The following is a 27,836-nucleotide window of genomic DNA, read 5'->3' as shown; positions in this document are numbered from 1 at the left end:
GAGTCACTTTGGCTTATTGATCTACAAGTATATTTTATATCTTAGTAGACAAGAAGCTATAATTTAAAGCTTTCATTATAACATCACCAATAGCAAGTTTTTTTATTTACAACTCAAGATAAATATAAAATAAATGTTGAACTATAAACTTGACAACTACTTTTAGGGAAGCCAGTGAGTTTTGCTCTCAAAGAATGTTCTTTAGCCAGGCACCGGTGGCTCACGCCTATAATCCTAGTTACTCAGGAGGCTGAGATCTGAAGATTGTGGTTCAAAGCCATCCCGGGCAGGAAAATCTGTGAGACTCTTAACTTCAATAAACCACTAGAAAACCAGAAGCGGCACTGTGGCTCAAGTGGTAGAGCGCTTGCCTTGAGCTGAAGAGCTGAGGGACAGTGCCCAAGCCCAGAGTTCAAGCCCCACGACCAACCAAAAAACAAATTAATGAATGTTCTTTAAAAACTTACAACCTTGGGCAAGGAATGTGGCTTAGTGGTAGAGTGCTTACCTAGCATGCATGAAACCTTGGGTTTGATTCCTCAGTACCACATAAAAAAAGCTGGAAGTGGTGCTGTGGCTCAAATGGTAGAGTGCTAGCCTTGAGCAAAAGAGGCTCAGGGACAGTGCCCAGGTCCTGAGTCAAGCCCAGGACCGGCAAAAAAATACAGTTGCAACATTGATGGTCTTACACATTAAAAACAAATCTCAATATTTTAAATCCACATTGGATTTAAAAGTCAATTTTGAAACCATTTCAGAAAAATAATTGTTTTGCATGGGTTTATTTTTCCTCAGTAATATTTAGAGCAGTATTTCACACAGTGAAAGCTTGTTAGAAATGTAACTTCCAGCTGGGCGCTGGTGGCTCACGCCTGTAATCCTAGCTACTCAGGAGGCTGAGATCTGAGGATCGCGGTTCAAAGCCAGCCCGGGCAGGAAAGACCATGAGACTCCTATCTCCAATAAACCACCAGAAAACCGGAAGTGGCGCTGTAGCTCAAGTGGTAGAGCGCTCGCCTTGAGCTGAAGAGCTGAGGGACAGGGCCCAGGCCCAGAGTTCAAGCCCCACGACCGACAAAAAAAAAAAAAAAAAAAAAAAAGAAATGTAACTTCCCAGCCAGACACTGGTGGCTCACTGTTGTAATCCTAACTGCTTGGGAGGCTGAGATCTGAGCAATGCAGTTCAAAGCCAGTCTCAGCAGAAAAGTCCCTGTTTGAAGCCCTTCACTTGCACACTCAATTTTGAGAAGCACTAGTTAAGACTGATAAACACAAGACTTTGACAGAAAGGCTGTCCAGAAGTATTTTCTTACCAGGCCATGTTGGTTCACAAGTACCATATTGTTTCTTCTAGTTCTTAAGTTGTCCCCTTGTAACACAGGACAGTTATCACTAAGAAGAAAACACATTCATAATGTAAAGTTAGTCACAATTTTTTAAAGATATAAGATTTCTAATACTTAAACATCAATGTTGTTAATGTAATTAACCTCTTCATGGAGATCAATCTGTGTGTATCTCTCTCCCTCTCTCCCTCCCTCTCTCCCTCCCTCTCTCTCTCTCTCTCTCTCTCTCTCTCTCTCTCTCTCTCTCTCTCTCTCTCTCTCTCTCACACACACACACACACACACACACAGGCCCAGTCAGCTAAGCCAAAGCAAGTTTCCATGTAAGGTAAGGCATTTTTAAACATCCCACTTCACCTCTAATTGCACTACTGAAAATAAGAATAATTTATTTTGACCTTGGAAATTACAGTGTTAACCTGTAATTGATTTAAATTTATGATTGGAGCTACAATGTGCAAGTACAAATTCCCTTTTGACTTTTACACTGTTCATAGAGGGGTAACCAATAACATGGGTCAAAAGAACTGAGATCATAGATTTCTTTGTTTGGCCAACATGGTATTAAAATGTTTTTTAAGGGCTGGGAAGGTGGCTCAGTGGTAGAGCGCTTGCCTTGCATGCTCGAGGCCCTGGGTTCGATTCCTCAGCACCACATAAGCAGAAAGAAAAAAGCCGGAAGTGGCGCTGTGGCTCAAGTGGTAGAGCGCTAGCCTTGAGCTGAAGAGCTGAGGGATGGCACCCAGGCCCAGAGTTCAGGCCCCACCACTGGACCCAAAAAAAAAAAATAAGTAAATAAAATGTTTTTTAAGTGATTTCTTAATGAGTATACTTTAATTGTGCAAGGGGAGTTTCATTATGATATTTTCATACATGCATAAAAGTATCCTGACCAAACTCAATCCTTTTGCCCCTGGCTACCTTCCTCTCCTAAAACTATTTCAATAGGTTTCATTGTTCTATTCTCCTATGTACAAATAAAATATGTTGACCATATTTATCTTCATCTACCTTCTCCACAAAAAATGTTGTCCAAATTCCTTGGGTATACTAAGAGAATTCATATAAAAATGAAACTCTAGATTTCTGGCTTCTTTTGAAAATTAGCAAGAAATATTTTAAAAACCGGACCATATACCTATGTAGCAACAAGAGAATGAAGTGAGATAGCCCAATAAATAAAGACTCTATGTCCTCAGCTTTGACTGTTGCCACTCAGATGGCCCCAATACTATTTGAACTTGTAATCCTGAAGAAGTCATCTTTCCTTTTCTTATGATTTTCTTCTATATATAGATATATACAGACTGTTATATAAGAGGTTGCAAAAAAGAATACAGATGGCTCCTAGGTGTCCTGCATCCAGGTTTCTCCACAGAAAATAAGAAGTCACCTATAACACTTTGTTTTCATATCCTTTTAGGTGATTACCTTTCTACTGTCTTATATCTATCTTATTCTTTTCAGACTCCACACCAAGATGCAGTCTAAAGCATTTTTCCTTTCCCACAGACCATACAATAGTCTTATTGGCCTTTTCACCCCTGTTCTTTCCCTCCTTTCAAGCTATCTATTAAGACTGTCAGGGTTACCTTCCTAAAGAACAGCTTGTTCCCCTGCTTACAACTTTCAATGATTCTTAGTTGTCTGGCAGACTCAGCTCCTTACCATGACGTTCAGAGCCCTCTACAATTTGGTTCTAGTCTCCTGGATTTCAAGGGGAAGCAAAAATTGCAAACAAAATCAATGCACAGACGTACAGTTTTTACCTTACCTTTTGCAAAATACAAAATACTGGGATGATTATAGCCACAGTAACCAATTATATTTCTCAACTAGAAGAGGAGAACTCAAAAGTTGTAAATTCAAACTATTGATAATGAATTGGAACTGTGAGTTATCCTGAGTTGATGGGTACATTCTGTGTTTTCATACTGAAATATTACACTGAGTCTGACAAATGCATAAAATTATATTAATCTAATTTTCTACATTAAGGAAATGGAAATGCTAACTACCCTGATTGGATCGTTGCACACTGTATATACAAGTTTCAAATTATCACCTTGTACCCCATACACAATTAAAATAATTAAAATAATAGTAATTTTTTAATCCCACTATTGACCAAACAAATATTTCACCTGTAAAACAACATTTGGTATAAAAAATGTAAAGGATTAACAATATTGCCCAGAAAAAGGCAATTAGCAACTACATAACACATTTAAGTACACTGCACTTATTTTGTGCTAGTTCTGAGGCTTGAACTGAGAGCCTCATGAGATTTTCCTGGCCCTTTCTTCCCCCAACAACAGGTGGTACTGTATCACTTGAGCCATGCTTCCACTTGTATCCATTTTTTTTTTTTCAGTCGGTCGTGGGGCTTGAACTCTGGGCTTGGGCGCTGTCCCTCAGCTCTTTAGCTCAAGGCAAGTGGGTTCTACCACTTGAGCTACAGCACCACTTCTGGTTTTCTAGTGGTTGATTGGAGATAAGAGTCTCATGGACTTTCCTGCCCGGGCTGGCTTTGAACCGTGATCCTCAGATCTCAGCCTCCTGAGTAGCTAGCATTACAGGCGTGAGCCACCAGCACCAGGCTCACTTGTATCCTTTTGCTAGTTAATTGGAAATAAGAGGATCTCAGATTGTTTGTCCAGGATGGTTTTGAACCAGATCCTCATAAATCACTGATGCCTCACTGCTGCATTTAATTAAATTTAAAAAAAAAACATGGATTGGTTAAAAAACTTAGCTTGAATCAGCATAAAGTGGGCAGTAACTCAATATTTTATGAATGAGAAAGTATATGGTTGTGTTTACTTTTACTTCCCTCTCCAATTATTTTCTTTACAGCAATTGGAATGTGTTCATGGCAGGAAGGAAATTGAAAAGACAGTAATGGATCATATATTTCTAATATTGTTTGTTTATATGTATATGTGCAGGGGGAAGCAGTTTTAGTGTTGCTAATTATATTCTTACCTAATTTTTTAAATTTAAATTTAAATTTTATTGTCAAGGTATACTCTTACCTAAATTTTTGTCTGCCAATTTTAGTAAGTGACTATAACTGAAATAAGTCAAGCAGCACATACTTCAACTTCTATAGATATCATTGACATAAATTTATAAACCCTAAGTGATATTGAGATGTTAGTTTAAATCTATTTCTAATTTGGTTTTTAAAAGTAAACAGAATATTTCTCTCATCAAATGATCAGTAAGCAACTATCTATATGTGAATAGACATGTAAATTATATTTTTAAAGCAATCATTTTTCATGATCATTACTCTTTCTCTAGGCTAGTATGAGTTCAATAACTCAGATAGTGGGCAAATATATTTTACAAATGGCCACACAATACATATTTCAGGCTTTGGGGGATACACAATTTCTATTGCAACTACTTATATCTGCCAGTGTGGTAGAAAAGTAGTCACAGACAATAAGTAAGCCAATGTATATGGTTAAATTACAATAAAACGATTTAGTAAACTATCTATCTATCTATCTATCTATCTATCTATCTATCTATCTATCTATCTATCTATCTATATCTTATGCTGATCTGAGATTTGTTTATATCCCAGGCAGGCCTCAAACTTTCTACCCTCTTATTTCAGCCTCCCAAGTGCTGAGATTGCAGATGTGTGCTACTGCACCCAGCTGATAAATGGTGATTAGTATTGGATAAAAGGCAAGTTTGAAAGCCACGAGACACCGGTCCCAGCACTAGTCTGCCAGTCATTTTGTATCATTTTGTAGATTTCTGAACTTCAGTCTTCTCATATGTTAAACAAGGAGGGTTGAACTTATTTTGCCATCTTTCTAACAGTCTATTATGTGTATTATTACTATCAATATAATGTCACAAGAAGAAAGAAGCAAAGTTAAAACCATATGTAGTGAATGCATTTTTCGCTTTTTATAAGACCTAGAAAAAACTCATGATAATAGGATTCGAGATACATGATCTTACCTTCCTTCCCTCTTCTCTTCTCTCTCCTCTTTCTCTTCTCTCTTACCTCTCCTTACCTCCTCTTGCTTTAGTATTTATTTTTTGCACTACTTCCTGAAGATCAAACCCAGACCTTCACACATGCTAGACAAAGTTGACACCTGAGCTAAATCTCCAGACCTCCAATCTTTTTCAATCTCACTGAGGGGTGAATATGATCAAAGTTGATTATATGCATATGTGAACACCCTTTGTAGCTTAATATAAGGTAATGTTTGAAACTATCTTCAAGGAGTTGGGGGTATATCTCAGTGGCAGAATGCTTGGCTAGTAGGATTGAATTTCCAGTACCACAAAACAAATATACAAAAAAGGTAAACTTCAAAACTTTTAGAAAAGCAAACTTGTAAGCCAAGTCTTCAGATGCTCAAGAAATAGTTCACAATCATTTAGTGCCTCTGAGATGACTTTTTAAGGCAAATTTTCCCCAAAATCACTCCTCTTGCACTAAAATTTAACACCACAGATCTATGTATGTATGTATGTAATATATATGTATCCATCCATCCATCCATCCATTTATCTGTTCCTCAAAACATTATCCATTCGGGAGGAATATTACTGATCAGTAATGTGTTATTAAGGCTATCCGCTACTCTAGTACCTAAACTTCTTTGTTGAAATAACAAAAGCTAGATGTATAAAAGGCCAAGTTTTTTTTTAACTTGGTAAACATTTCAATTTACAGTGTGTAGGAGGTGAAGGTCACAACCAAGGTGACAAATCAGCTGAGAAAATGAAAAACATTTTTTATGATAGATCTAGAAGCAAGGGTATGGGGCGTATTCAATTTCTTTAAAGGAGTAAGGGGTTGAAATGTTTTCAAAAAAAGGGGTGTTCTATACAAGTTGCTTGCTGCTTTTGGGTGTGTGTGTGTGTCAAGCTCTCTCAGGTCAGCCCATCCCCTCTCTCCCCACCAGGGTAACGGTGATCTCTCTAGATACTAGGAACAAGGGAGTTACCAGTAGCACCTCTAATACATGGGAATGTTAGCAGAAGTCATTAAAAAAATTCCTTTCCCATGGGATTGGGAAGGTAGAGTGCTTACATAGCATGCGTGAAGCCCTTGGTTTGAATCCTTAGTACCACATACACAGAAAGAGCCAGAAGGGGTGCTGTGGCTCAAGTGGTAGAGTGCTAGCCTTGAGCACAAAGAGGCTCAGTGACAGTGCCCAGGCCCTGAGTTCAAGCCTCAGGACAGGCAAAATAAATCCTCCCCCTTTCCTCTAGTCATATTCAGTATCTAGTCCTGCTCACCCCAATCCATTGATCATAGGGACATGGTTAGATCTTGTCAAGATGCTCCCGTTGGTGGGGATAGAGGTTGATGCAACTTCCCAATCTTCCTCCATTTTCTCCTGGGCCATGTCCATGTCAAGGACAATATCACAAATTAACTTGAAGTTCTCAAGGTTTTCCAAACTCTATTCACCTAACTGGAAGTTGGTAGAGGAGACACTATAACAGAAGAGGCAGGGAGGAAAGGGGAGGAGAAGGATCTTAGAAGAGCAAGCTTGTTCACCTTTGTAGTCCTAGCATCCCTAACACTATTGGGCACAAAGTTGGCCAGAGTGGTTCCAGATCTGTTCTTTATAACATTCTATAGACTCCCAACACTGCAAAAGTTCAATTATTATATTAAAAAATCTTCCATTAGCATAATTTTCTGCAGATTTCATTAGCTTTGTGAGGGGCAAAGCATGCCCTCCTTCCTTGTGCCTTGACATCTATTCTCTTGTCCTAGTGTACAGTTGCTGGCTGTTGTTTTTCATCTGCATCTATGATAACCAGGGCATGGTTTTCCTACCCATTATTTAGAAAAGAAAGTTAGGAGGAATGAATTGTACAGAGCACCTTCCTTTCAATCCTACACTCCATTTTCTCAGTTTTTTGGCTAGTCTATCATCCAGTTTGACTGAGACTAACAAGCTTGTTTAATTTTCCAGGACAGCTATTTTTTTCTTTAACAATACATTACATCTTTGTAGCAGCAGTAGTAGTAGTAGTCATAGTCGTAGCAGCAGCAGCAGTAGCAGTAGTAACCCTAAAGTCTGAAGAAGAACTAGAGGTGTGGCTCACGAGGTAGAGCACCAGTACTGACAGAGTGAGGCTCTGAGTAAAGTCCCCAGTAACCACACAAAAACAAATGTTGGCCATCTGGGTTAAACTGCTCACAGCCTGGTGCCAGTGGCTCATACTGGCAATTCTCTATTCAAGAGTCAGAAATCTAAGGATCATGGTGCAATGCCAGGCCAGGAAGACAAATCTACGAGATTTATCATCAATTATCACCAAAAAAGCCAGAATTGGAGACATGGCTCAAGGGATAGAAGATCAACCTAGAGTGAAATTGAAAGCCCAATACCCTGAGGCCAAGCCCGACATCCATAAAGTCTGAAGAGGAAGAAAATCACATAAATGCTTAGTTTCTCCCCCTTACTCCCCAGTCAATGAAGCTGCTTACAGGGTATGTATTTTTTGTTCATGTCAGAACTGGACTTAGAATTAGGGCCTCAAACCTTTTGTAGCTCAACGCTAGTACTCTACCACTTAAACGAAGTCTCTAGTTCCAAGTTTTTATTGGACAAACTCTTTCAGATTTATCTGGCCAAGGCTGGCTTTGAAGTGCAATCTCAGCCTCCTGAGTACCTAGGATTGCAGGCATGAACCTCCTGTACCTGGATAAGGTGTATATTTTTACATTGTATAAAATCTAGCTCCCTGTGCCTGTTCATTTAAGAAAGTCCTAAGGCAATCAGGCATATTTTCTTCAAACAAATATCTCAGAATCCACCCAAATCAATGTTTCTGTTTCAGAGAGTACTGACATCTGTGCATTGCTTCTGGGACTTGTAACAATTGAAGAACTGTTCTTTTAGGGTTTTTCACCACCAGTTAATGAGCCACATTGGGTACTGAAAGCAATTGTACCCAAATAATAGTGGAAAAGCCCACACTTTAAGAAGTGAAGGTAAGTGAAAGTAAATGAACCAAGTGAAATACGAGTTATAAATTATAATAGTCATACCATTGCTATAGCACTTTTCAGTTTATACAATGTTATTCTATATCTCAATTAGCATACTCACCAACTGCTCAGCTAATCAGTGGTCAGTTTAAAATAATGGAGTCATCTTGACACAGTTCATCAAGTTAAGCCACATAAGATCCAAATAATTGGTTCTTCAGTCACTCTGGGAACAGAATAAGGAAAGCTTGATTATATTAGGCAGAATTAGATTACCTAAATACCAGACATGAGGATGATATGGAGTCTCCAATCCTGATGCAAGGTAGGCTGATAATAACTACCATTTATTGGGCACTTATTGCCTGGTACTGTTCTAATGAGTTTAAATTTGTGATCACACTTAATGCTTACAATAATTCTGTGGGATAGAAAACATCACAATACCCATTTTCAAAGGAGTAAACCAAAGCTCAGAGGAATTAGTCACATTATAACCATTAAATGGCAAAGCAAAGACTCCTTCCCCTTTCTGTTTAATAAACACATGAGGTGCCTTGACTATTTCAGTAAGTGATTTTTGTAATCATAAGTGTTCAATAACATTTATTAAAGTATTTTATGAATAATTGCAGGCTTAAATAATTTTTCCCTTATAGGTGTCTTGTAAAGTAGATGAATTACTACTATTTTCCAGTTCATACAAATCCAGAGATTAATGGTGAATAATTAGGTACTGGAAGAATCTAGGCTGCTGCCACCATATGAAAATCACTGTTAAAATCCCAGGGCATCTGCAAAATTTATAAAAGATAATTCCAGAAGTTGAGTAAAGTTGGAGTAAATAAAAGGCAGTGGCTAAATACACAAAGAGTCAAAACCAAACTGTCTGGATGACATAACAGTAATCAATGAACAGGGAACTCTTACCTACATTCTCCTGCTCACTTGATTTCTCACAGTTTAATATTCTTGGAAAGTAATAAAGTTTATTAAATATATTTTGAATAGACAAAATGTCAAAATGCCAAAGCATTACAGATTATATAACATTATAAAAATAATTTATAAATAATATAAAATATAAAACATACAGATTATATATTTTATATATAGATATGTGCATATATGAATACAGAGATACGAAGAAAATGGATATAATTAAAACAAGAACAGTGTAACTAAGTAAAATGAACTGAGTAAATATATGAGATGGCAATATATTTCTAATATAACTTTGACTAAAGAGCAGTTAACAAATCAGGAACCCAAAACCTGTTGAAATGAAGACAGGACTTAAGAGTATATACATAAGCCGGTTACTAGTGGCTCACGCCTCTAATCCTAGCTACTCAGGAGCTGAGATCTGAGGATCACTGTTCAAGGCCAGCCCAGGCAGGAAAGGCTATGAGACTCTTATCTCCAATAAACGATTCAGAAAACCGGAAGTGGCGCTGTGTCTGAAGTGGTAGAACACTAGCCTTGAGCTGAAGAGCTGAGGGACAGCACCCAGGCTCAGAGTTCAAGTCCCATGACCAACAAAAAAAAATAAAAAAGAGTATATACATAGGTTAGAATAGCGAAAGGAACAAATATAACAAAATCAGAAAGAACTCTATACACTACATTGGTACACATATTGGAGAAAAATGATCTTCACTTCTCTACTATTTCTATCTCTATCTTATTATACCAACCTGGCTGTATTTCAGTTTTGTTCAGTTTTTTCCATTCCATAACAGCAGGGCATAGTCTTGAACTAGTGGTTTGCTTAGACCTAAGCTTTAAAACTTATTCTACTTCTTGCCTTGTCCCAGTCTGCTGTCTACTGAAGTCTAACCTGAAAAAGTGTCCCACAAGTATGTCATAATCAGTGCTTTAGTTTGCCAGATGTCATAGCAACTTTAAAGGCACATTTCAACCCTTAGTTGCCACAAGACCAAGTGAAATACAAGTTGAATTTCAGGCTATAAATCACAAGTAACCCAAATGTACTGAAAGAGTTACATGAATATAAAGAAAACTTAAGAGTGCAAAAATGGTGTGAATCAAAGCTAGAAACAATGGCCAAAATGGTGGTCAAAATAATACCCTTTCCTTAAATTCTTGAGCTTTTCCACAACTGTTAAGCTCCTGAAATAAATTCATTTCAATTGGTTTCTCAGTCTTAGCAGCTGTACACATGGACAACAAATGGTTGTTTAGTACTATTGTGAACTTACAATTTTTTTGAGCAAAGGAAGTGGATGTTGTTGAAATCTTGAGATAAAAAATTTCAGTACCAGAGGTTGAAGGCTGGAGATGTGGCTTAAGTGGTAGAGTATGAGCCATGAGCAAGTTGAGCAATCTAGGCCAAGGCCTTGAATTCAAGACCCCCAGTACCTGCAAAAGAAAACCAAACAAAGAAAACCCCTAATAAACTTACAGTTTAGCATAATAAAAACCAGAAAGCTAGAACTCTTGTTTTTTGAGGGGTAAGGTGGTTAGAGCTTGTGTTATGGGGGGGGGGGGAGGTAGGGGGCAAAGAATGGAGAGAAATAGGGTCATAATTTTGAATATACATATGTGAAAATGGAATCAGGTCAATTTGGGGTGGGGTTGGGAGTGATGGAGGAGAAATGATGAAAGGGATGACAATGATCAAGATGCATTGTGTTTACAAAATGACATGGTGAATTGAAACTCCTGTGTACAACTACTTAAACATAATTTTAAAATATCATTTAAAAATCTTAAAGTTGCTGTTTCTAATGTAGCTAGTAGATTTAAGAAAATTATTCCATAGTGCTTTAAAAACTCTCTTATAACAACAGGAAAGTATACATATTAAAGACTAGTATGACAGTTGGTGTGGTGAGTTTAATAGAGGGCAACTGATTTGAAGAGGCAGGTAAACTACTGTTCATACATTTTGAAACCACTTTTACAATTATTGTATTTCCCATATTTTCCAAGTATGTATAATTTTAAAAAATATAATGGCCTTTCAGGACCTAGGACCTCCGCCTAGGACCTTTTAGCTGGTGAGGATTAAAATAAGTTAATTCTTTTGCAGTTGTTAGAATACTGCCTAGCACTAGTAAGTGCTATGCAGGTGTAAAATGATTAATTTCAGGTCTCCCCTGCACCGAGTCATCATTGGTAGGATCTCTGTAATCCCTAGGAAGGAAAACAAATATATATTACATTATACATTACATATATTACATTACATATTACAGATATTACATTACACACACACACACACACGGTGGTAGATGTGTGTGCACGTTGTCATTAGTGCATTCAAATGGATTATCTGAAGAATTCAGCCTCTCCAGGCAAAATACAGAGATTTAAGTAATAAGCAGGAATTACAGTTGTTGACTTGTATAAATTAGTTATGAAGTAACGTGGAAACCTCATTCTCTCTTTTTCCTTTAAATATGAGTCCAAACTCCTGAAAGCTGGTGCTACAGTCTGCAAACTATTGGCTCTTTTCGAAATAGGGCGCCAGGGTTTCCAGGCCAATGCTATTGAGGAAAGCACCAGAAACCCCCTCCCTGGAAACGCTTCTCTCCGTTAGAGGAGGGCGGGACAGCACTAGTACGCATGCTCTGTGCTCCTTGGCCCATTGGAGCGACCGTCGGGCGCATGCGCAGAGCACGGCGGGTGCCTGGACGCGGAACTGGCTCGCTGGAAGCTCCCGTTTCTGACGCGTGGGTGGCGGAAAAAACGAGACATTGTAGAATTTGGTTTTGGCCGTTACGTGTCCCCTCGTGCCATTAGGGCACAAGAGAGAGGGAGCAGGCATCTTGGCGGCGGCGGAGGGGCCGAACCACCTCCCCCAGTCCTCGAGGCGCGAGGGGGGCAGGGACGGGAGAAGCAGCGCTCCCCCGGTTGAGGAGCCTCCCGGACGGTGCCTGGAGTATGGGGGGCTGGTGTGAGCCCCCGAACATGGGGGGCTGGAGCTGCCAGTGCCTCGTGGCCCGGTCCTGCCCAACAGTCACGTCCACGGTGCTAGTGCTCGGGCAGCTGTGGCAACTGTAGCCGCCCAGGGCTTGCGGTCTTCGGCGGGAAAGCCAGCAGCATGCGTTCTGTCACTGCGTAGTCTCTGTGTCAACTCTCCCTCTGTCCTTCTTCCTTTTTCCTCGTCCCCGCTCCCCATCCTTCTTTCCCGTCCCTGTGTGTATTCTTTTCCAGAACTTCTATTCTCCTTCCCTCCTCCCACAGCTTTCCTCTTTCTGCTCTTTATTGTTCCTCCTCTTAGTCTTGTATTCCCTCCACTCCTTTTCGCCACCCTCTAGTTCGTTCTGTCATCCTCCAATACAAACTGTCCGTTTCCCCTCCCACACATCATCCCCTATCTTCCCTCTTATTTGTCTCCGCCCCTCGCCCCCGCCCGAGTCTCCGCCCCTTAGCCCCCGCCCCCAGTCTCCAGTCCCTAGAAACTCAGTCCAGCAGTCAGTCTTGGGAACCCATAGCTTAAGCACCAGGAGCTGAGCACTGCCCGCTCTGCCTGTCTTCATGCAAGTCTCCGACATGGCTCAGGAGCAAATGGAGCTGGACTTTGAGCCTGACACATCTGATGGGGGCACCCTGAGGAAATCCACCAGTGCTCCCCTGATCCATGAGCTCAGGTGAGCACGATTGGGAAGGATGGAGTATGGGGTTCAGAGGCTTCTTGACCCCGTATGAAAATAGTCTTCCTTCCCTAAAGTGTTAGTTCATTTTGGACTCCAAACGGAGGGATTGGGAGACGTGTTTGCTTAACAGCGACTTGGGTCCCAAGGTGGCATGAAAGTTTGACCTCAAACTCCATGCTGAGAAATGCCCAGCTACCCCCAACCTGGGGGCCATGTTGCCCCACTCTAAAAGATATTGCAGAAAGCTTTTGGCTCTTCTGACAGGTTGCTTGTCCTGGCTATTTTACATCAGGGAATGTCAAACTGAAGCCCCTGGAACTAGGCTTGCAATTTGACACCTGGCTCTAAGAGCAGCTATTTCTAAGCTGAGTTTAGGAACTTTGGCATTAACCTTGGTTTGCTTTAATAAATCAGTTTATCTAAGAACGTGTCATTAAATAGTGTATTCACTTCACAGTAAGTGATTTGAATTTATCACAATGTTTTATTCAGATTATAAAACTGTCCAAAATGCAGTTCAGAGAGTAATTTCTTAAAGGTGGTCTGTAGATTACTTAGGTTAGTTGAAAGTACAGGTTTGAGCAAACAATGGAAAGAATGGACCCTTTAATTTTAGTGTCAGGGTCTTGTGTAAATCAGAAACCACAGGACCTATTTTAAAGTAAATCTTCTGATAGTCAAGGTTAAGTTGGCTCTCTTCTTATGCCTATTACATTTCAGTTTTATAAGACAATTCATCTTAGGTAATCTGTGAGACCCACAGAAATGGCATTAGCCCCCAAAAGTGGATGAGAATATAGTTAGCCAAAAACATTTATCAAGCATTATGAACACCAAGAAAGATATAATCCTTGTCAGAGGAACTGATCATAATGTCTGTTAATGTACATATTTTTAGGGAAAAATGCTTTTTCTTTCATTAAATTGAATTTTGAAAATGAAGGAATGATGAAGTGCCTTTACTTAACTGATACTGTCCTTAGCTCTACATTTTTTGGATACTTTAATAATCAGTTGCTCTGTTATTGCTTGTCTTAAAAAAATCTAGTAAACAATCGTTTTCTACGGACTTGGGCAATCCTACTGACCTGCATTTAGACACTTGTAGATAAAATACTGTTGGGTGAATCACAATTTATTTAACTCCTTGAACGGTAATGTGAAAGACAATGGGTGAAGAGACCAGGCCCAGTCCCAGTTTTCATCAACTAATTATGCTTATGAATGATTCCTTTAACCTGAGTTTGTTTTCACACTGAAAAATTGAGAGTTGAAAAAAACAGTTGGAATAGTCATGAATCTCAGTGGTCCTTTGGAGCTCAAGAATTACATTTAGCCCAAGAATTCACATTATTTTTAAAGGGCGGGGTAGGGAAAAAAAATCTCTCTTTGTAACCCAGGCTGGTCTCAAACATGTGATCCTCCTTTTTTAATCTCCCAAGTGCTGAGATTACAGACGTGCCCCATCATTGCTGTGTCAGTTCTGAAAAACCTTCTTGAGCTTTTATAAAGGGCACAGGCACTGCAGGGATATACAAAGATGAAGAAAGCACTTCTGTACTAAGAGGCTTAAGACACATGCAAAGTTTTTTTTTTCTCTTTCTTTTCTCTTTGTTGCAGTGCTAGGCAGCACTTTTCTTTAATGAAAGGCAAAGTAAGGGCTGGAGGTGTAGCTTGGTGGTAGAATATGTACTTAGCATGCAGAAAGCTCTGGGTAGCTCAGAAGTAGAGCACTTGCCTAACATATTCAAAGCCTTAGGTTCTATCCCTGTTCTGCAAAAGAAAAACATATAAACAAAAAGACTGTGTTAGCCATGAGTGATGGTGCATGCATGAGTCCAGGACCTTGAGACCAGCCTGGGCAACATAGTAAGGCCGTGTTTTTAAAAAAATTCTTTAATTTTTAGATGTTTAAAGAAATTTATCTTCTCCCAATATATTCTTTGGGTTCAAAAGAGAAGACATTAATTTTGGGCACTGAGAAGAGGTTTGTGCCTTGCTTTTGTGGAGGAAGGGCTTTTGGGATAAGTGTGAAAGGAGGGCAAGACAAATGGTAGTAGGAGGTTGGGCATTTGAGGCAGAAGGGACAACATGAACAAATAAATAAATAAAACTCTCAATTGTGTTTTATTCATTTGAATGCCAGGATTCTGAGGTAGAGCAGGTGCTTGAAACATTTTTGGGAGATGTGCTGATAAGACCTCAGCCCTCTTCAGGTGTAACACACCCAAAACTGAATTCATGGTCTTCTAGGGTAAAACAGATGACCCACTTACATCTGATGGGAACTGGTTTAGGGATGTAGCTCTGACCTGAAGCAGCTGGAATGAACCAGTCTGGAGCTCCGCCCCACACCTCACAGAACTGTCCCCCCAACCACTAGAGATCGGTGTCTCAGCACACTAGATAGCCAGCTCTGCCACCAGGACGGTAAGGAATGTCTTTTCTATAGAAAATGAGGAATCATTGAAGGTTCTAACTACAGAAGTGGTGCTAATATATCTTCCTTTAGAAAGACAGTGATCGTTTCATTTTTACTTTTCAGTGACCTTTCAGAGGTTTTTCAACCTTGTACATTTAGAACTCGGAGGAACAGCACAACAATTATGAGCCATCACAGTTTGGTAAGTATCAAAGTAAGTATCTGAAGTGATTTAGATTAGAGAAAATAATTCCAAATATAGTTCTTTCTGGAAATCATGTGCTGTGCCCGTTTTTTAAAAAATTATTTCACCTGTCTTCTTTACTAGTTTTGTGGTGGCCACTCTGTACAAAGAAAAGAAACTTTGTTAAAAATTTGTGTTGTCTTTACTGTGAGGCTTTACAGTTTAAAAATTGTTCCTAATTTATCACTGCTTGCAACACAGTTGCAAAATGTCAGGATTAACTTTCATGTATAGCTGAGAATGAGGTCTTTACTTGATTTAGGATAGAAAACATGCTTAAATGATAGTAGAGTGTTTCTGACACTCATCTGTCATACAATGGTGATTTTTCTAAAGTATAGACTCCTTTAAAATGCTTCCATTTGTAGTCTCAGGAGAGTAACTGATTGTGACTGTCCTCCATAAACAACGCTGTTGAGGATCACCTCATTAGATAGTTAGAGTAGGAGAAATTAGGAAGAGGTTTTGATATAGTAGCACATCACATGTGGAGCTCAGTCCTCCATCAGCTTTAATGCTTCGGAAGACATCTGATATGTGAGCCCAGAGACTTCTGATTGACAGAACTAGATTTCCATAGTCATGCACAAGGGTTAAAGTTTATGCACAATTATAATTAGCTTCCAAACCAGTAGTGTTTAAGCAGCAAATCTGAAGTTATATTGGATTAAAGGTATGCTAATTTTTGCTATAAGGATGGAGAGAGAAAAGCTGAAAAGCAGATAGATTTTTTTTAACAGTACTTCATGGTTTGGTAAGAAGACTAAAAGCTTTTTGATAGTTCCTTAAGGATATCACTGGTATAGACCCATATAATAACCATATAGTGTTCTTGTTGGTTTTTTTGGTTTGGTTTGGTACTAGGGATTGAACTCAGCCTTGCACTTGCTGTACAAGTGCGCTACCATTTGAGGCATGTCCTAAATCCAATAGGTAATCATGTTCTTAAGGATCTCTGAGTTCTAGTAATAGCTACATATTTCTAGTAACAGCTACATATGTGTGGCAGTTTACATGTTAAAAAAGTATTTTCACTCATTTAATTCTTATAATCCTCTGAAGCAAGACACAAGGTAATTTTTTTTCCAATTAAAAACAGCAGCAACTAAGACCCAGAAGTCGTAAGTGACTTGCTTTGATTCCTAGGTTCATACAATAGTAAGTAACAGAGCTGAGTTCCAATAAAGATCTTCCAGGGCTATTCTCTTTGGTATAATCTGAGAAAGGGCAAAATATAACACATTTTCAATTTCCACCTGAAGTGTCTAAAAATACTTATAAAGGGAAAATGTTAGCTATCTAGCAATCTAGAGGTTTGATTCGCTTCACTTCCTTCCCTGAGGATGCTTGGAAATAAAACTACTTTTTTGTTGGATATGTGAAAAATGTTTTTACGTGTTATGCAGCTGTGTTCTTGATAAGAATAGCTATAGCCATACTTAACTCATTTATAAGATGCAAAGATTCTTATCAGCTCTGGTCTAGGCTCATCTCTCATTACTCCTTGACAAACATCCTGTGCTCTGGCTGTCCTAAAAGGGGGTGGTAGTAATTCACTGTTCTTGATTGGTCCTTATGCAATCTTCACCCCCATACTCCTTTCTTGCTTTCTCATCCCTTGTAACCCATTTTAATCCTGATGTCTCCTTTTCACAGGCTTCTACACCATCATATTAATTACATTGTATAAGTGTATACTGAAAAGTTCTAATGGCTTATCTGTGCCCCATAGTAATCTGTAAAGAGTAAAACATTGGCCAATGGAAGGTAAGGAGGGGACAGTAAAAGAGAAACAATTGGAAATAGGAGTTTCATAATTTGCCAACTGATTAGATATACGACCTGGGAGGAGAATGCCAAGTGACTAAAATTATGTTTCTTGGTGGCCAGAGTGTCTTGATTAGAATAGAAAAATTGGGAGGATTGGTTGTTTGAGGAGGAAGAATATAAATTCTTTTGGGGGATCGAAGGTGCCACTGGCTCTATGCTGTTCAAAATCATCTTCTAAATCTTTTTTTTTTTTTTGTTTTAGAGCCTACCAGCTTCCTGTCTTATTTCACCAATTTTCACTTCAAGCTGATGACCCTTTCTCACTCCACAGAGAAAATAGATATGTATTTTGTATAATGTCAGCTTTCTTCTTCCAATGTCTTTGTCTTCACATATGGCTCTTCTCCCTTGTGATTCATACATTTTCTAACTCCCCTATCATTTTGCTCAGCTATTATCTCCTCTCTGCCTTGTGCCTTCAATCTCTTCCTCTTTCCCTTCTATCATCTTCTCCCAAATCACAAGCATACTATGAGGAAAATGAACTAATTTATTTTTCTTATGTCTTTCTTTCCTTCTATTCCTTTTTCTAACATTTTTATTGGCAGTACCAGGGCTTGAATTCAGAGCTTTGTTCTTGCTAGCTAGGGACGATATCACTTGAGCCATGTCCCATCCTGTTCCCAACCTTTTCTGAAGCATAATTTAGTTTCAGTTGCCTCTGATACCTTGTTTTCTAATTCTTTGCCAATTTTTAATCTTGTTCTTCTACTACAAGTGCATTGAAAACTGTCCTTGGAAATGTCAGTAGTGCTTACTTAATTGCTATCATCAGGGGTTCATTTCTTATCCTACTTGAGCTCTTTGTTTTATGGAATGCTGTTGGCCTGTACCTCCTTAAACCCCTTACTTGTCTTTTAAAGATTATTATTGTTATTAAAGATTATTATTATTATTATTTCAGCTGATATATTACTCCTTCAAGAGCAGATGAGATTGGGCATATTCAGGGTGCTATGGCCATAGATGATAGGTCACTTTGGTTTTCTGGTTCTAGACGCAGGTTTGTTGTGCTCTATCATTCTTTGTGAGCTAGTAGTTTTGTCTAAAATTGACACGTGTGTATTATATCGATATACCATCTAAATTTTGGAATCTTCCACAGGCAGTTTATGACCATCCTCACTTTGGCTTTCCTGATGATTTTGCTGCCTTTGGGCTATTGTTAGTTCTCTGACACATACATGCACTCTTCCATTCTTTAGCCCAGGACTCTTTAGCCCAGGACTCTTCACCCTGTTAAAGCAACCCCTTGCCTTACTTGCTTTGCCTGCTAGCTTAGTGTTTTTCGATGTCTTCATTAATTGTTCATTAGTAAATATGTATTGTTTTCATAATGAAAAGGATTTTACTTAGAGAAAAAAATTAAAAGAAAAGGCTGAGTATTAAAGGCATATGAATCGTGCCAGAGATAACTTTTGAAAATTTTACCTGAATTATATTTTACTTAAAATTCTAGGTTACACCACCCACTACATTAGAATTTATAAAATTTTAAGCACGGGTCCTCTTAAATAAGATAATTGTCTTATTAAGTTTTGTCCTATTGTAAGTTTATTAGTATTTCTTTGGGAATAAATACAATTAGTTAACATTATGGCTATAAAAACCCTAGCAAGATCTGTGGGTACCAATTGTAGCTTACATTTTGAAACCAGACCATTATTTTAAAGGAACATAATTCAGCCACCAAATCATTTCAGCTTCACGTTATTAAAAAAGGATTAGCCAGATGCTGGTGGCTACTCAGGAGATTGAGATCTGAGGATCATGGTTTGAAGCCAGCCCAGGCATGAACGTCTGTGAGACTCTTACCTCTTATTAAGCACCAAAAAGCCAGAAGTGGAGCTATGGTTCAAGGGGTAGAGCACTAGCCTTGAGCAAAAATAAGCTCAGGGACAGAGGCTAGGCCCTGACTTCAAACCCCAGGACTGGTATAAAAAAGAGAGAATGATCTTATCAGGCGAGGGAGGAGACAACAGTTACTTTTAATTTTTTTTATTTTATTAGTTATACAGGGACTAGTAGTTAGTTTTTAGTAACTGCTTGCCTTCTCACATGGATTTCTTTTCCTTTGCTTGTAAGGTTTGTGATGATAACATTGGGATGAAATCTTAGAGCTGATACAGAATATGAGAAGAAAATATCTATATTGTCATTTTAAGCTATTTTGAAGAACGTCACTCATAAACAAAATGTTATGCTGGGCTTATTAGCCTGACTTTACCTGCTGGCATTATTACAACTAAAAGTTGTTAGCATTGGTGGGTTTTTTTTCCTTTCCTTTTTCATATAGTTACTAATTTTAGATAACTGAGGAAGCGAATATTTCCAGTGCCCAGAGTGTTTTACTGCCTAAATGTACACAGTTCTGCATTCATTTAGGAAAAGTGCTCAGAGTCAGTGCCTATCTAGTGACAGATGGTGCTTTGAGGTTGGACACCTGGTGTACTTGCTAAAGAGTGAATGTAAAAATGCATGTACTGCCGCTAGTGCATTAATGTTCAGGGATTTAAAGAGCTAAATTTCTAAGAAGAATGTGAAATATTATCTAGGAAGAGATTACACCAGAACTGACATCACATTGCTACGTTGTGGTTGAGAAAGTGTAAATGTTTACTTTTCTTCTTTAGTTGCTGTCATCCTTACCTACTCATATTCCCGTAGCAGACTGCAGATAATCAAAAGAGGAAAAATTTCCCTACTATCTCAGATTTGATGGCCTTAAAAAAAATTTTACATTTTTATTTTGGTTTTTAAGATTAAGATACTCCAAATGAGTCAGGATACAACTCTGGTTAGTTGCAGACATTACACTTCCAAGTGTGCAGCTAAAATATTGATGTGACACAGTTGACAATCTTAGTATGTTTGTTCTTCTCACTTGTGTGATTATGTCAGATGAGATACAGAAGGCTTGTGAATGAAAATTATGTTTTTAGCCCATATGTTTGTTCTTGTAGGAAGAAGGCCTGGATATGATGAACAGAGACATTGAACATGAAAGGTTAGTGCATCACAAAAGCAGGGCCTAACCTAATAAATGTCATATTTGTACACACTAATGGCCCTTCTCCCCCCTCCCCCCGTCTGTCTGTCTGTCTGTCTGCCTCTCTATCTCTCTCTCTGTCTCTCTCTTTCTTTCTTTCAGGGAAATGCAAACATCAATGCAGATAAGCCAGTCATGGGATGAGAATTTGAGCCTGGTAAAGTTTTCTTAAATTTTCTTGTGTTTTATTTCCCAGGAATCCTTATGTCAATCATGGGCTTTTTATATTCTTTTATATACTTCTGTCTTTTTTGCTTCCAAATTGAATCTTTTTGTTTGTTTGTTTGTTTTTTTGGCCAGTCTTGGGGCTTGAACTCTGGGTTTGGGCACTATCCTTCAGCTCTTCAGGTCAAGGCAAGCACTCTTATGCTTGAGCCACAGTGCCGCTTCCGGTTTTCTAGTGGTTTATTGGAGGTAAGAGTCTCATGGACTTTCCTGCCCAGGCTGGCTTTGAACCGTGATCCTCAGATCTCAGCCTCTTGAGTAGCTAGGATTACAGGTGTGAGCCACCGGTGCCTGGCTTTTTTGGTTCTTGTTTTTTTATCTCTGCTTTTCCAGCAGTGTATCAGAATCTGTTCATTTATACATTTAAAATGTAGGTATTTTGTAATAGTGTGTAAGAGCTGTGATGTGCTGAATGGTTATGAGATGATTATGCTTTATATTTACAGGGTGATAGTGGTTTTGACAAGCAAGAGAAATTGTATTCTCCAAAGAGAATCGACTTCACTCCTGTTTCTCCAGCACCTTCGCCCACCAGAGGATTTGGAAAGGTAAGATTATTGATATGATATTAGGTGTCTATTATATATTAGGCTATTTACCTTCAAAAACATGCATACAAAGTCACCTCAGTTTTAAAGCATCCAATGACTTGAGAAACCACTAAAAATCTATGGTAGTAATTTAGAAATATAAATATACATATATATGACACACATACACATATACCTAAGCAATTCTAAGGATGCTATTTCTGTCATTTGAAAACTGGAACAATAGAATTGCTTTAATATTAAATATGTTTTTTAGCAGTGCTTTTCACCATCCTTACAAATGTTTGTGAGTAGCAGTGGGTTGCCGCCAAATCCCATTTCTAATCCAAGACCATTTCCAAGGTAAATGAATTTGAATTTTTTTTATCTGTTTGATTCTGTTTTGAGAAAGCGTCCCTCTCTAGAGCCCAGGCTAACCTAGAACTTGAAATCTTCTGCTTCATCCTCTTGAGGATAAATACAATTTTTTGGTCTAATTTTCCATAATACTTCATTATGGGAATTTTCAATCATACAGAAAAATCGAACGAATCTTTATAGTGAACAAACATGCGTACCAATTATATTCTGTCATTAATATTTTGCCACATTTGGATTTTGAGACTTAGTGCTCATTTATATATATATATATATATTTTTTATTGTGAGAATACTGTACAGAGGGGTTACAATTACATGGGCAAGATAACGAGTACATTTCTTATCAAGCATTGTTGCCTCCTCTTTGTTTCCCCTTTCCATCCCTTCCCATACTCCCCAAAGTAAGGCATCACCTAGTACATTTTTTGTTTGTTGGATGTGGGGCTTGAACTCTGGGCCTGGGTGCTGTCCCTCAGCTCTTCAGCTCAAGGCGAGTGCTCTACCACTTGAGCTACAGCTCCACTTCCTCATTTATATTTAAAGAGGAGATATGCATACATACTTACATACCTCACACACACCAGACAATGCACCCATTTTAAAGAATAAAAATTTAAGATTATAGATCAGTCAAGATCCAAATAATTTTTTAATAAAATATCTTTTTTATATTGTTGTAGGTAGTTTGTCTTATTGAATGATTTTTTAATGGCCATTTTATTGTTGGTTGCTATAGTTCTGGTCAAATCATCTATTGGCATTTCAGTTACTCAGCCTAAAATAGGCACTTTCCATTTCTGCTTATATGGCTATCAAATTTATTTATTTGGCAGGCTGTAGTGCTATTTATTTTGTATCTTGGAAGTTAACATCACATCATCCTGTTTGTTTATTTGTCAAAGCAGGGCAAGTCAGAGTCCAGTCAAGTGCATTAGGCCCAATGTTCTTGGTCCTCTGAAAAGAAAAGGTATGTAGCAGCATGATGGTATTGATTGACAGTAGCATGCTATATATTTCATATCTGATAGGACAGTAGATCTTAAATGTTCATAAGTGAGGGGATAGATGTGTCAGCTGACCTGATTATGATCATAGTATATACATATAGCAAATCATCCCATTTTACATATTATATTGTACTCTTTCATTATTAATTATAACTCAATAAAGCTGGGGAAGATAACAGATGAATCACACCTAACCAAGTTTGAATTAAAAACTAGAATTATTGTCTGAATGAATTGATAGCATTACTTTCCTTCAGTGTGAGGAGACCATAGAGGGGGCAGACAAATGAAGACAAGAGGCAGGGAGAATGCAGTCATAATATTTAATGCATATCCTACAAAATGATGAAAACTCAGGGGAGAGGTTGGGTTGGGAGAGATGTGGGAGAATGATGAAAGGGATGACAAGATGCATTATATACTTATAAACTGATTTGTTGAATGGCGACTCCTTTGTAGATCAAATGAAAGGTAATAAAATATAAAAATTTGAAGCCGAGTGCTTACGCTGGTAATCCTAGCTACTTAAGAGGCTAAACAAACAAACAAACAAACAAATGACAAGACAGAAAGATATTTTTCCCATGTATACTCCAATTCTAAATTTCAGAAATTAGCTACCTTATATTGTCTGTATTTTTCTATACCTCGTATCTGCATCTTATTTTTTATGTTGTCAGTACATATTCAAAAACTAATTGCCTCTCAGTGATCTGATTGTAAAAGAGATACATAGTTGATTTGTGATGAGGTCATAGCAAATATCTCTGTAGAAGATGGTTTGCTCAAATTTAAGGTAAGATTCAAATCCCATCACTAAAGATTCCTTCAGCAAAGCAAGAAGTGTCATGTATTGGATTCTGTAAACTGTGATATAACTGAGTGCTCTCTTCATGACATTATTTTGAACCACAAAGAAGTAACGTGACTTGAGTCACCATTAGTATTAGATGCTTCTAAGAGACTACTGATGACATCTGTATATATTTTTATTTGTTTGTTTGTTTTTTTGGGTCCAGTCATGGGGCCTGAACTCTGAACGCTGTCCCTCAGCTCTTCAGCTCAAGGCTAGCGCTCTACCACTTGAGCCATAGCGCCACTTCCGGCTTTTTTCTTTTTGCTTATGTGCTGCTGAGGAATCGAACCCAGGGCCTCTGGCATGCAAGGCATGCGCTCTATCACTGAGCCACCTTCCTAGCCCCTGTATATATTTTTAAACTTCTTTTAGGTAGTTGTACAAAGGAGTTGCCATTCAGCAGAGCAGTTTATGAATACAATGCTTCTTGATCAATGTCACGCTCACCTACCCCTCCCACCCCACTCTTTCCCTTGCTTTTCTTAGTTTTTAGGTTATGTATTGGATTTTTGCCATTTAACCAAATGATTTATGTATACAGTGGATCTTGAACTGTGTCATCCCTTCAACATTCCCCACCCCCTGCCCTTCTACCTACCCTTTCTCTTATTTTTCTCAGTTTTGCATCATATATAGTACATTATTGCCTGCATTCTATTCATTTCCACAACCACTCTGGAAAGTGGTATGTAAGGTCCTCAAAAAACTAAACATAGAACTATTCTGTGACCCAGCAATTCCACTTCTGGACATTTGTCCAGTATATCACAAACAAGGATACACTAATGCTACTGCTACAGTCATGTTTATTGTAGCTTTCTTTACCATAGCCAAGATATGGAATCAGCCCAGATGCCCCTCAGTGGATGAGGATCAAGAAAATGGGGTACATATACACAATGGCATCTGTATTTTTTAAAGAGCAAAAATATTTCACTGCTTTAGTCTGTTATTCCTGGCAATTTGACTGTATAATTAGAAGTATCGGCTGCCATTTACTTTATTAGGTTTACAATTGTACATATATTAAAAAAATACAGAACTTCCCATGAGTTTGTGTGTCAACCTTGCATGTTGGCCATGCTACTCTTACCTGTATGGTTCCAATTTTCATATATGTGCTTCTGAAGTGAACACTTTTATTTTTAGGTACTGGAGTTTGAGCTTGCATGTGATAGGCTAGTTTTCTACCATTTGACTAGCAATACTTCCAAACCTTTTACTGTAGGTTACTTTTTTCAGATAGAGTCTCATTTTTAGATTGGGTCTCATTTTTTTTCTTGGGGTCAGCCTCAGACCAAGATTCTCTTACATATGGCCTTCCAAGTAGCTGGGATGACAAGTTAGCATCACCATCTGAAGTTTGTTTGGTTCAGATGAGGTTTTGCTTTTTCTTGAGGTTGGCCCCAAATGGCAGTCTATCCATTTCTGCCTCTTAAGAAGCTGAGATTGCAGGCATGGAATGACCATGCCCAGTTCAGATGTCCTTTTAAACAAGAGTTTTAATGATAACATTTTCTTGTGTGTGCCAGACTTGGGGCTTGAACTCAGGACCTGGGTGCTGTCTCTGAGCTTTTTTGTTCAAGGCTAGTGTTCTGGTACTTGAACCACTGCTCCACTTCCAGATTTTTGGTGAGTGGCTGGAGATAAGAGTCTCATAGGGCTGGGAAGGTGGCTCAGTGGTAGAGCGCTTGCCTTGCATGCCAGAGGCCCTGAGTTCGATTCCTCAGCACCACATACGCAAAAAGAAAAAAGCCGGAAGTGGCGCTGTGGCTCAAGTGGTAGAGTGCTAGCCTTGAGCTGAAGAGCTGAGGGACAGCACCCAGGCCCAGAGTTCAGGCCCCACGACCGGACCCAAAAAAAAAAAAAAAAAAAAAAAGAGTCTCATAGACTTTCCTACCTGGTCTGACTTAAAACTGTGATCCTCTGATCTAAGCCTCCTGAGTAGCTAGGATTACAAGCGTGAGGCACAAGCATCTGGCTTAATGATAACTTCTAAGAAGCAATTCAATAAGTGATTTCTTTATGCAGATCACCTTCAGGGGCAATAAATAAACCATATCTCCTCTATTAGGAGAATGGGGACTTAAGGATTTGGTGAAATCTCTCTGCTCATTAGGCAATTTAAAATTAAAGGTGGTATGCTTTGGAAAATAGATCCTGATATGGTGACAATATTTTTAGTGAATAAAAGTACTTTTCTTTGATCTTGCATGATGTTATTTACAGTTATGGGAACATTCTGAAAGATTATTAAGTGGAAATATACTTGAAAATAAAACCATAATTGTTATTATTAACTTGAAATTTATTGCAGAAAGATTAATGAAAGTAGCGTGATCTTTACTTTCATAGCTATTCCAAAATATGCCAGTAGATGGAGGGATTTGCTGAAAAGGGCTGAAGTCTTTTGCTAGTGATGTTTATTTGAAAACCCAGCACATTTTTTAAGGTGCATATTAAAGCACATAGTAAAAAGGAAATAAATGTAACTTTTTTAAATGAATTTCAGTAATTTTCATCCAGGTACCCATGTCTCAATTCTATAACCCTGGCTGTTTAAGAGGCTGACATCTGAGCATATCAATTAAAAGCCAGCTTGGGCATGAAAGTCTATGAGACTCTTATGTCCACTCACCCAGCAAATAGCCAGAAGTGGTAGAGTGTAAGCCTTGAGAAAAAAAAAACCTAAGGATCAGTACCTGGCCCTGAGTTCAAATCCCAGTTCCACCACAAAAAAATAAGACAGAATAACTCCAGAAGAAATGTAATATGAATTAATTGATAATATGGAAAACAAATGCTCTTGTTTGATGTTTTCCCCATAAGAATTCTATAGTTTTAAGTTCAAAGTTCAAATACTTCCTATTGAAGTATTGATAGGCCCTTGAATTAAATTATCTTTAACATTTCATTTTGATGACCAGATTAAAAGTATACCCTCCAAACCAAGTAAGGTGAATTTGAAAAGGGGCTTTAATCTGTCAACTTTAGAGTTGTGTTAGACAGTTCTCACTAGTTGATAACATGATGTTAAACATTGTTCCCATTGGTGCCACATTGCCCTTTTATTTGTTCTGAGAAAATTTATAGGATACAGTCACTTGGTACAATGCCAAATTCATGAATTGAATAAAATATGTGGTTTCAATTGAAGGTGTGCCTTCAAACATACTTATAAATTTTTATTGTTATTATAAAGTGATGTGCAGAGGGATTATAATTATATAAGTCAGGTAATAAGTATATTTCTTTTTGGATAATTTTTCCCTCCCCAAACTTATACTCTTATTTTAAATAGTTTAAGGCAACTTTTTATTTATGTACTATTTATCAGATGGCTCTTTGTGTTAATGTGAGACAAAGTTTCTTGGTATCCCAGGTTGGCCCAGAAATTTGATCCTCCTGCCTCAGCCTCTCCAGTCAGCTGGGATTGTAGGTATGCCAGCAAACCCAGCCAGGCAACATTTTTTTCAACCCATTTGATGTCACCTTAGGAAATATTTAGATATTAAAATGTATAAACAATATTTGCTAATCATCTAGTGAGTTTTCATTGTTTGGAAATACTTTACACTGTTGATTGCCTTTGATACATTTTGCCTGATGTAATCAGTGTTCTCCTCATCTGTTAAAGAATATAAAGCTGGTGTCGGTGGCTCATGCCTGTAATCCTAGCTACTCAGATCTGAGGATCCAGCTTGTGCAGGAAAGTCTGTAAAGCTCTTATCTCCACTTAACTGCCAGACAGCCAGAAGTAGAGCTGTGTCTCAAGTGGTAAAACATTAGCCTTGACAAAAAGGCTCAGACATAGGCCCTTAGTTCAAACCCCAAGGACTGGCACAAAAAACGAATTCATGTGCATCTATAACATGCTATGTGTAATGAATACGTTTTTGCTAAGAATGCTGACTGGAAGCATATTTCTTCTATGTTAAAGCAAATAGAATTCCAGTTTGTTTGCATGACACAGAATCTATCTATGTGGCTGTCTTTGAATTCTTCCTTCTGCCTCAGCCTCCCAACTGTTGGTGTTACATATCTACCCCACTACATCCAGCAGAAAATAGCTTTTAAATGATGACATAAAGATGTATTCTGTTCCTTGATTAAACAAGGATCATTCCATTTGGGCTCCAATCCTATATTTGTAAAACTGTTTTAGAGTGGTATTATCTCTTTCCAATTTAGGTGAAATGGAGACAGAAAGCCAGCCCAAGAGATTCTTCCAAGGCACCACCAACATACTGTCTCCAGATGGTGAACAACTGTCGGATCTCAGTTCATGGTAAAAAATGAAAAAAAAAATCAAAAGAATATTAGGGTATGA

At 38.3% G+C, this 27,836-nt stretch overlaps 1 protein-coding gene and 1 non-coding gene across 15 annotated transcripts in view; one reads left to right on the top strand and one right to left on the bottom strand.

Annotated features, from left to right (window-relative positions):
* Positions 1 to 12,003: 12,003 nt before the first annotated feature.
* Positions 12,004 to 27,836, top strand: part of Pabir2 (PABIR family member 2) — a 29,249-nt gene continuing 13,416 nt past the window's right edge. For 2 of the 14 annotated variants that reach the window (XM_042697558.1, XM_042697551.1), the window contains exons 1-8: positions 12,004 to 12,956; positions 15,508 to 15,586; positions 20,422 to 20,465; positions 20,610 to 20,664; positions 21,179 to 21,280; positions 21,543 to 21,625; positions 22,549 to 22,610; positions 27,698 to 27,794. In XM_042697558.1, the coding sequence (XP_042553492.1) occupies positions 12,844 to 12,956; positions 15,508 to 15,586; positions 20,422 to 20,465; positions 20,610 to 20,664; positions 21,179 to 21,280; positions 21,543 to 21,625; positions 22,549 to 22,610; positions 27,698 to 27,794 (635 nt within the window). In that variant the 5' untranslated portion in view covers positions 12,004 to 12,843. Of the gene's footprint in view, positions 12,957 to 15,507; positions 15,599 to 20,421; positions 20,466 to 20,609; positions 20,665 to 21,178; positions 21,281 to 21,539; positions 21,626 to 22,545; positions 22,611 to 27,697; positions 27,795 to 27,836 lie in introns of all 14 variants that reach the window. The other 12 variants (XM_042697557.1, XM_042697550.1, XM_042697556.1 and 9 more) reach the window with 7 other exon arrangements.
* On the bottom strand, positions 24,537 to 24,643 carry LOC122123142. The gene has a single exon (XR_006150326.1). It is a non-coding gene; the product is annotated as a U6 spliceosomal RNA (small nuclear RNA).

Source organism: Dipodomys spectabilis, unplaced genomic scaffold, assembly GCF_019054845.1.
Source record: "Dipodomys spectabilis isolate Male_0828 unplaced genomic scaffold, ASM1905484v1 ptg000221l, whole genome shotgun sequence".
Taxonomy (NCBI): Eukaryota; Metazoa; Chordata; class Mammalia; order Rodentia; family Heteromyidae; genus Dipodomys; species Dipodomys spectabilis.
This window is presented reverse-complemented; position numbering and strand designations above follow the sequence as displayed.